Below are 10,566 nucleotides of genomic sequence, written 5' to 3' on the forward strand. Positions count from 1 at the left end.
CTCACTCCCCGGTCCTCCACCATCAGTCTCTCACTCCCCGAGCCCCTGCCATCGGTCTCTGTCTGACACCCGCTATTCCTCCTTCCTCTGTAGGAGGTGCCGACACTGAACCAGCTGTGGACACGCGGGCAGCAGGTCATTCTGTCCTATGAGGAGGCAACCGTCGTGTGCCGGCACCACGAGCTGTGGCCTGGGGTCCCCTACTGGTGGGGGGACCAGGTGAAAGCACAGGAGCTCATCCACTACCTGGAGCACAAGCAGAGCTGCGGCCGCCCAGGTGAGCAGTGCGGGGGGGGGGGGGGGGGGGGGGGGGGGGGGGGGGGGGGGGGGGGGGGGGGGGGGGGGGGGGGGGGGGGGGGGGGGGGGGGGGGGGGGGGGGGGGGGGGGGGCGGTCCCCCGGGGGGGCGGGGCGGGGCGATACCAAGACACGGCCCCCAGGAGGCCACCCCCCTCCACAGGTCTGCCTTTGGCATTTCAGGAAGGACTTTACACGTCACGTAGCTTGTGTGTGCTGAGGTAGCATGTAAGAACACGTGTATGGGTGTGTGCACACGTGTGTGTGTGTGTAAGGGTACGTGTACACACAGAGGTACCGATAAATCCACACATATGATGCAATGTGGGGTGTTGGGCTGAGTCGATGGCCAAGAAAGACTTCGGTGCACACGCGTGGTTTTATGACAGCAGGAGGGACAGGACAGTGGCCACAGTGGGTGGCCACAACGCTGGGTGGTGAGTGGTGACTGACGGTACAGTTGGGAGGTGGGGGAGGTGAAGGGAGGGAACTTCCCAGAAGGACTTTCATATGCTAAGGGGACTCAGGATGCTGGAGGCCGGACTATTGTCATTGTCCCCAGAGGCGAGAGTAGGGAGTTCCCGGAGGAGGTTCCACTGGAGGGCCTCAGGTGTCTGTCAAGGGGCTGCAGGTTATGTGGAAATTTAATTTGCGTTTCCGCCTCTGTTCCCCACGTCATTCCCCCATGAACAGTTCTGACACTGAAATCTTTGCTCAGCGGGAAGGTCTCATCTTCTGTAAGTTCCTCCTGCTGAGAAGGGGCGTAGAGCTGTCCCCACCTGTTTGTTACAGAATCTGGTCTGGATCCCCGCCGGCGGTGGCACTGAGAGCTCTTGGAAGGGAGGAGGGTTGTTTTACCCCGTGGGCCCAGATCACTCTCCAGGGGTCTGAGCCCAGAGCATCGGCAGGGGGGCAATTGATAGTCTGTTCCTCTGCATTCCTCCTTAATGCGTGCACTAGCAGGGTGGGAAGAAGAACCCCGAAGGGGGGGGGTCTTTGATCAGGGACAGGAATTTCCTTATCAGTCCTGTCAGCCATGTTATAACAGATTATTTCCCGATCACACCTGCGCGCCACACTGGTCACTTGGGCTGTTTAGACACAGGGGTTACAGAGGCAGAAGGCATACATGAAGCTGCCTGAGCGGAAAGGGTCCTCTGCCTTCTGGAAATTATTGCTGTGAAGCAGTCCTGGCACCAGGCAGGGAGACCCCGGAAAAGACACCAAAGTAATATTAGGAGGAAAAGAAGTCCAACAAAAACAGCCTTGGAGGGCCGCCTGGGGGGCTCAGTCGGTTGAGCGTCCAAAGTCTTGATTTCAGCTCAGGTCATGTTTCTACGTTTGTAGGATTGAGCCCCACGTTGGGATTCTCGGTCTCTCTTCCTCTGCCCCTCCCCCCAACTCTCTCTCTCTCTCAGTCTAAAAGTAAAATTAGTGGCGCCGGGGTGGCTCAGAGTGTTGAGCCTCAGACGTCGGCTCAGGTCATGATCTCGCGGTTCGTGGGTTCGAGCCCCACGTCGGGCTCTGTGCTGACAGCTCCGAGCCTGGAGCCTGCCTCATTTCTGTGTCTCCCTCTCTCTTTGCTCCTCCCCTGCTCACACACTCTCTCTCTCAAAAATAATAAATAAATATTTTTTAAAAATAGGAAAAATCAAAGTAAAAATAAAAACAATGCCCCCCAAACGGAAAACAAAGTTAGTTTCTACAAAGATGTGTTGGTGAAACATGACTTTTCTCTATATTTACTCTCATTTGGAAAGGCAGCCAAGCCAAGACTCATCTGTTTGTAAAACAAATCCAGTTTTAATAAACTTGGTCTAAGTATTTACACAACCTCAGCAAGGACCGTGATGAGCCGTCTAGATTTTTCAAAACTCGCTTTGCTGGAACTCTTCATGAGGGAGCTCTCTCCGGGGAACCACCCGTGCCCTCTCCAGGCCAGAAGCCAGGACTTCGTCAGACGGGCCTGCAGCCCCTGCACCTGCCAGGGAGTGACCTTCCGGCCTGGCCTGGGGAGGCTGCCGGGAACTCCATCGGCAGGGATCAGGCCAACGTTTCCCAGAGGCGTTGCGACTCCAGGTTACATAAGGTCGACCTTGTTCCTGAGAGCTGTCTGCTCCAATCTGAGTCTACTCAGGTCACTTTCAAACAGGACGTTCTGGTCAAAGCCTTGGTAAGAATGTTCCCAATGGTGCCCTGTTACAAGAAGAGATCTTACTGAACTTGTGTCAAGGATTCTAATTCCCGGGAGAGAAAGAACACTCACTGAGGGTTTCTGAATATCAGAGGGTTCAAGTAGGGAGCCAAGTTAGATGCTTCAGTATGTCCACACCTGAGTCCTTTCCCACATCCCTGTACATCATGGCTCTCTCAGGGGAAACTCCTTAATCTGGAAAAGGGAACAGGAGATTCAGACATGTTTCTAACAAGAGTCGCAAAACTATCATCGTCTTCTTCGGTTCATTTAATCCCACGGTACTAATTCTTGGTTCCGTTTGAATGCGGCTTTTATTATTCTTATTTTTTATTTCTTTTTGAGAGAGAAAGAGAGAGCAAGTGGGGGAGGGGCAGAGAGAGGGAGACACAGAATCGGAAGCAGCTGTCAGCACGGAGCAGGACGAGGCTCGAACTCACGGACGGTCAGATCACCGTCTCAGCTGAAGTCTCAACAGTCTGGGCCACCCAGGCGACCCCTGAACGCAGCTTTTAGTTAATTCTGGGAATTTTTACCAGTTTTAGTTGTAGAATTTTACTGATGTCAAAAACCTGTATTTGTCAAAAGCCCTTTTTATGAATTCGCTTGCAGATGAAATGCGTGTCACAGGAGAATAACCATAAGTGATGAGAGACTCAGAAATGGACACGGTTAAAGATCTAATGGGAGATGACAATGTAGCTCGCAGGGAATTTGTCTGTTTCTGTGGCACAAAACGCTTCAGTGATCAGAATACCAAGCGATGGCCTCGTGACACAACGAATTAAACCTTTAGGCATTTCGGGGCCCCTGGATGGCTGGTCGGCTGAGCGTCGAGTCTTGATTTCTTTCGGCTCTGGTCATGGTCTCAAGGTTCGTGAGATCGAGCCCTGTGTGGGGCTTCACACTGACAGCTTGGAGGCTGTTCCAAATCCTCTGTCTCCCTCTCTCTCCGACCCTCTCCTCCTCGAGCTCTCTCGTGCAAAAAGAAAATAAACTTAAAAAAAAAAAAGAACTTTAGGAATCGCAGATAGTGTCCAGGATAGTTCTAGCATTTGCCCGAAGACGTATTATTTGTTTAGCAATACTTCCTGAGTCACCTAACACACCAAATAAGCAAGTCTTAATTGATCAAAAAGACTTCACTTACAATTTAAATCTTGGGGAGTTTTGTTTAAAAAGCCCTTAAAAAGTTACAAAGCACACCCTAAGGAGGACTCTGTACCATTACAAGAGTTATTTCTCTAACCGAGGAGGCGATGGGAGATTCCGAAGGCACATTTGTAGGGTTATATAGTCATTAGCAAAACTTGGCTCCTTTAACACTGAGATTTAAGTAATCAAAGACCCGGATAAAGAAAAGGGCTTTCTGGGCAGGTACCAGAAAACAATCTTTGTTTACATTTTCTGATCCAAAGCCGGCCAACAATCCAAAATCACTTCTTGTTTAACAGAGAGAAAGAAAAATTTCAAACTTGTGCCAGTGTACTTTTAAAATCCACTCACCACAGGGAGCCTGGGTGGCTCAGTCGGTTAAGCGTCTGACTCTTGTTTTCAGCTCAGGTCATGATCTCACAGTTTGTGGGTTTAAGCCCCGTATCAGGCTCTGCGCTGACATGTGGACAGAGCCTGCTTGAGATTTTCTCTACCGTTCTCTCTCAAAATAAATAAATCAACATTTAAAAAAAAGTCCACTCATTTCAAAATTAGTCTTGACCACATACAACATTCCTTTCCAGACATTTCCCTTCATAAACCTCCTACACCTTCTTTTCATCCAGAGTTGTTGCCCTTATTTCCATCACGCTTATTTACATTTAGCAGCATTTAAAATTTTTTTTTTTGTTTTTGAGAACTGTGAGGGGGAGGGCGGCAGCGAAGGGGTGAGAGACAGAATCCGAAGCAGCTCCAGACTCTGAGTTCAGCACAGAGCCCGATGAGGGGCTCGAACCCACGAACCGTGGGATCGTGACCTGATCCGAAGTCGGACGATTATAGTAAATATTTTTTTAATGTTTTTATTTTTGAGAGAGAGAGAGAGAGAAAGAGAGACAGCGTGAGCAGGGGAGAGTCAGAGAGAAAGGGACACACAGAATCTGAAGCAGGCTTCAGGCTCTGAGCTAGTGGTCAGCACAGAGCCCATCGCAGGGCTTGAACCCATGAACCGTGAGATCAGGACCTGAGCCAAAGTCGGAGGCTTAACCGACTGATCCTCCCAGGCACCCCATGAAAGACTTTGAAAGCTATCTAACTATCTATGAAAACTGAGACAAAATCAAGCATCATTTTAAGTCCTTTTCAGTGACAAATTGCAACAGAGATGACGCGAGCTTCCCTCTATGTTAGTGAACTCGGATAGAATAAAACCGTGGTATTTGATGCTAGTAACTGTAAAGACAGGTCTGTCTTCATTAAACCCATAATTTAAATTAGTTTAATTTTAATGTCTTTTTATTTATTTTTGAGAGACAGAGACAGTGCAAGCAGGGGAGGGTCAGAGAGAGAGGGAGACACAGAATCGGAAGCAGCTCCAGGCTCTGAGCCGTCAGCACAGAGCCCAACGCGGGGCTCGAACCCACGAACCGTGAGATCATGCCCTGAGCCGAAGACGGACGCTTAACCGACTGAGCTCCTCAGGTGCTCCTGAGTTAGTTAGCTTAAATACTGAATTACATTCCACTTGTGTCCTCTTGAAAGTCACTCTGTTCCCCACTGTCAGTTTTTACCAGGGAGGAGAGTGGGGATCTTACTCCGTGCTGCGAGAGGAGGGAAGCTGGGTGCGGGGGGCGGGGGGGAGGGGCGCTGGTCTAGGAACCGGTGATGAGCTAGGGACCTCGGTGGTAGGCTAGGGACCCGCGGTGGGCTAGGACAGGGGGTGGGCTGGGACCGGACCACCCAAGGTGCTACAGAAACGGGAGAAGGCAGAAGAGACGTGATGCCCCCAGAAGGCAGGGAAAGAGGGTTCCCGACGGATTGTAAACCTTGTCAGCTCGGACGGATGAGCAGACACTATGGTGTTTTCCACCAAAGTGGACACGGGCTGTCTGTGTCAGGCAGAGAAGAGAGCATTTTCACGGCTGCCTGGGGATATTCCATCAAGTCGCCGTCCCGAGGCCGACTAGGCTGGGTTGGCTCCAGTGATCACAGCCATTAGCCCGGGAAATGACTGCGGGGGAAGCCCCCAGACCTGTCAGGACAGGGAACAGAGAGAGTCAGCGTCCCCCTCGCTAGGCCAGCCTGTCCCGGCAGCTGGAGGCCCCTGCAGACAATTACCAGAAGGCCCATGCTGGCCTGGCTAAGGGGCCCGACATTCTGCCAGAGCCCCGTAGGTCCGGGTTGATGTGGAAAATGTTGGGGTTTGGAGCCGACCGCACAACAAGAATTCTCAAGACGGTTTTGGTGCACACAGGTGGTTTTATTGATGCGCAGGGACAAGGCCGGCGGGCCGGAGGAGCGGCCCGGGATTGCTGAGAGATGGGGGATATTCCTTTGTGTTGGGGGAAGGGAGTCGAGGGAAGCGCCCAGAAAGGGTTTCATATGTTAAAAAGGACTGGGGATCCCTGGGGCCTGGCCTTTGTCAGGCTAAATCTGTCCTTTCCTCGGCGTCGACGAGGGAGGAGGGACGTTTTCGGAGCAGCTCCATCCTCGCGGGTCTCTGGTACCGCTCTCCGTGGGCTGCGGTTATAAGGAACTTAAGTTGTACCTCCATTTCCTTTGGCCTTTATTCCCCACATCACGTACACACGCACACACGCGTGTCCATGAGACGTCTTTGTGTGCCGAGGTGCGTGTGCTCGGGTCCACGGCCCGCCCCGGCTCTGCACCTGTGGTCGTACCGCCTTTCACGGGACGCGACACGTGTTGTGTGCGGCGTGCTGTGCTCGCACCCACACGCGCCGTACAGACTCCCACACATGCTGCACAACCACACACACGGCAGTGCTCGAGCCAGCACGTGCTGTGCTCATGCCCCACACGCTGTGCACGCACCCACACGCGCACTACACGCTCCCACCCGTGTTCTACACAAACCCACATGCACACTCTACACGCACCCACACGCGCACTACAGGCACCCACATGCACACTCTACACGCACCCACACATGCTCTACACGGACCCACAGCGCTCTACACACACCCACACGCACACTACACAAACTCACACATGCTCTACACGCACCCACATCTCTCTACACGAACCCACACACGCACTATACACACCCACACGCGCTCTACACGCAACCACACGCACTCTACACGCACCCACACGTGCTCTACATTCACCCACACACACATTGCAGACACCCACATGCGCTCTACACGCAATCATACGCACCGTACGTGCACTGCACACACACACACACGCTCCACATGCACACGCGCTCTACGCGCACTCAGACGCACTCCAAGCACACACACGCTCACACACGCGCTGCGCACGGCTTGCCGCGGAAGACCAGCGCTGCACCGATGGTCTGGGGCCCGGTGATTGTGAAGCGTGCGCGCGCGGGCTGGTGGGCCTCCCCGTGTGCTTCGGCCGTGGCTGGTCCCTCTAGGGATGGGGAGCTGCCGGGCAGCCCCACAGCCTCCCTCTCCGCCTCCGTGTCTGTCCATCTCTGTCCCCCTGTCTTTCTCTCTCTGCATCGTCTTTTGGCCCTGGGGCTTCCTTCCTACCTCAGCAGCGTGGCATCCACCTGACGGAGGTGACGGGGCCACTGCGACCGGAGCCTCCCTTGTGGCGTTTGCATTGCTCTCGCCGTGCGTGGCCTTAGGCGTTTGTGGCGCTTCTGTAAGGAAATCAGCTCTCTTGTGGCCAACGTGCGTCTCCGGGGACATTACTCCGCCCACCACCCGGAATCAGCATGTGCGCGTCTCTAAGGCCGTTACCCGTCCCCGCGCTGGGTGGCAGGAGGCTGGCACTGATGCGGACACATGTGTTCCATGCCATTGGAGCCCTACTCTGCACGCAGCTCGGAGAGTCTGCGACGGGAAGCGGGTGGACACGGGGCCAGGGGCGTGGGGGCCGCACGGCAGGGCACCCCCGACCTCCCTCTGCTTCCTGTTCCAGGCGGGCTGTTTGTGGCGGGCATCAACCTGACGGAGAACCTGGCGTACATCCTGGCACACCCGTCCGGGTCCTTGGAGAAGCTGACGCTCCCCAACCTGCCGTGCCTGCGGGCTTGGGTGCGCGAGCAGTGCCCTGGGCCGGGCAGGCGGTGCACCAACATCATCGCCGGGGACTTCATCGGAGCCGACGCATTTGTCAGCGACGTCATCGGGCTCAACGACAAGCTGCTGCAGTGCTGACGCGGGGCGCGGCGGGGACTCGGGGCAGGCTCCTGGCCTCCCCACCTCCTGCCATCCACGGGGCGCTCCCCCCACCCTCCGCCGCGGGTGATGCCCAGCTTCGCGGCTCCTGGGGCGGGAGTGGAAAGAACAGAGTGATGATCAGCGGGGGCACCCGCTCGAATCCCGAGAGTGAGAAGGACCCGGAACCTGGGATCCGCTCCTCCGGGTTTAGCCATGGCGTGGCTGCCGTGGGGCATCCCCTCGCCTGGCGCCTGTGACCACAGCAGGATGACCTCCTGACAGTCTCCCAGAGCTGCGTAAAGCCCGAAGATACCGTGTCTGTAGGACAGGACTGGCCACGTTGGGTCCACGGAGGGAACCACTGACATGGGGAAAAGCTACTGTTCTTTCTGAAAAAGCCCCACGTTTGCTCCTCCCCAGGCTGGCGGGTTCCCGTGGCTGCCTCTGCTTTGCCTCTTCCGATGGAGAAGGAGGAACAGGAGGCCTTACCAGGCGGCTGGTGTTTCGCACTCGGTCCCTTGCTTCCCAGACACCTCCGTGGCGGTCTCTTCCAGCCGATGTGGGCATGCACGTGTGATGGGCAGCTGGGTGCCCACCCTGGGCGCTGCCGTGGCATCCTCGTCCCCACCAGTGTCCCCGGACTCTGCTCCCCTCCGACCACCTCGCCTGAGGCTCCCACACCCCCTTCCTCCTGCCGTTGGGGCGTCCCCCGAAACTCGGCCAGTGGTCCTGGGGCTTCAGCTGCTCCACCACGCTTGTCACTCTTCTCTCCCAGATCACACTGGGCATTTGTCAGCTTTCCAACGTCCTCGTTCTGTGGTTTCTTAGGGTCTGCGGGTCTCTGTTTGCCAGGCATTTGTCACAGCGCCGAGGACGTGCGCGCCACTTCCCTCTTCTCTCTGTTCCGGGCGCTCTGGCATTCGGGGGCCTTGCAGACCCCCGTGTCAGGGCTAGTGGATTCCGGATTAGAGATGGAGACAAGGGGCTGGGTAGCTCGTGCTTATACGGAAGTGAGGCAACCCCATCATCCAGCGTGTGCTCACCGGACCCGGATGCATACGCTTCGGGCTCGATTCACACACACCTGCCGATGTTGCGGGGTCCATCCCAGTGAAATTGCAGTAAAGCGCGTCAAGTGAAGTTTCGGTTTCCCAGGGCAAACAACAGTGGCTCGTGTTTAGGCCATAGTCTCGTTAACAGGCACCAATCGCCTTATGTCCAAAAAACCCCCACACCAGTGCACGTGCGCCTTAACGAAATCGTACCGTTTCGAGACAAAATGCTAACCGTCCTCTGAGGTGTCAGCGAGTCCTAAGCAGTGACAGAGATCAGCGTAACAGACACAGGAACAACGAAAACGTGGGCAATCCTGCGAGAATCACCAAAGCAGGGTGCAGACATGAAGTGCGGGGCGGATGTTGGAAGCGTGGGGCGGCCACCGGGCCGCGCACCTGCCGTCTGCGCACCAGGCGGCTCCCGGGAAGCACAGCAAGGTGAGGGGCGCCGGCTTCCCGCTGCACCGTCTGCCTCTCCCACAGAAACCGCGTGGCCTGATGCGAATTTCTGCCCCACACGGGTTCTCCCTGTGCCCCTGGGCAGCACACCACCTTGGGCGACGTGCCGACACCTCCCCGGGTTAAAGCCCCGGGTGTACAAAGGAGACCCCCCCGCTCCCTATGAGAGGCCAGACATCACTGTCCCCCCACCCCAGACCCAGACCTAGGGACCTGGCTACGCGAACACAAACATCACCCCAGTCCCACATCTCACACACGGACTTGATGTTCTCAGCCAAGCGGTGAGCCCAGATGGTGCGTTTGGTTCTCGCCCTTATGAAGGGGGTCCCTGGGCTTCCTGGGTATCTCGGGCGCAGGAGCATTCCGCCACCGATGAAGACTTTCGGTTTCCTTAGGGTTGCCTTCAGGATGACGCTTTACTCCATGTTGGAATGAGTTCTCTTCAAGGTCCAAGTAGTCATTTTCCAAAAGAAGATCGGCTAATGTGGTCAGTGTGGGTACGAGTCACATCAGGAAGCTGCCGGCACTCAGCACGCTCGTGGTAGCGGCAGGAGGCGACGGACAGCACGGAGGCCACGGGACGATGACGCGTGCTCTGAGCAGCCCGTGTCTGGAACGGGACTCACGAACGTGGACGATGCGTGCTCGCAGCAGCCCATGACCACACTTCTGTCCACGTCTGATCCACAAGCACCTTCTGTTCATGTCTGGAACGGTCCTCATGATTGTTCAATCCCGGGAACAATTGACAACGTCCACCTTGTGGATTTCTGTGTCTGTCATTCCAGCGATGGAGACATCTGGGCACCACGTGGAGGGGGGGTCTTTACAGCCCACTGCTGAAGGAGCTCGTTCCTCGTGTCATGGGGACCTTGGTCCACCTGCCAGTGGGGCCGCACTTCATCATTGCTTTTTATATTAAGAGCCCTGGGGCACCTGGGGGGCTCAGTCTGTTGAGAGTCCTACTTGGCTCAGGTCAAGATCTCACAGTTTGTGAGTTCAAGCCCTGCGTCAGGCTCTGTGCTGACAGCTGCTTCAGGTTCTATGTCTCCCTCTCTCTCTGCTTCTCCCCTGCTTGCAGTTTGTCTCACTCTGTCTTTCAAAAATAAACAAACGTAAAAATAAATAAAATAAACAAAGAAATGTGAAAATAAATAAATAAATGTGAAAATAAATAAATAAAATAAAGTTCTGGACCAAAGGTTTCAGTTTTGTGGTAGTTTAACTCTCTTCATGCGGACATGAAGC

At 55.2% G+C, this 10,566-nt stretch overlaps 1 protein-coding gene across 1 annotated transcript in view; it reads left to right on the forward strand.

Annotated features, from left to right (window-relative positions):
• Positions 1-10,317, forward strand: part of PLCXD1 (phosphatidylinositol specific phospholipase C X domain containing 1) — a 20,548-nt gene extending 10,231 nt beyond the window's left edge. Inside the window, exons 5-6 of the mRNA XM_029930880.1 lie at positions 94-277; positions 7,560-10,317. Coding sequence (XP_029786740.1) covers positions 94-277; positions 7,560-7,798 — 423 coding nt within the window. The 3' untranslated portion in view covers positions 7,799-10,317. The remainder of the gene's footprint in view (positions 1-93; positions 278-7,559) is intronic.
• The last annotated feature ends 249 nt before the right edge of the window (positions 10,318-10,566 follow it).

This window comes from Suricata suricatta, chromosome X, assembly GCF_006229205.1.
Source record: "Suricata suricatta isolate VVHF042 chromosome X, meerkat_22Aug2017_6uvM2_HiC, whole genome shotgun sequence".
Taxonomy (NCBI): domain Eukaryota; kingdom Metazoa; phylum Chordata; class Mammalia; order Carnivora; family Herpestidae; genus Suricata; species Suricata suricatta.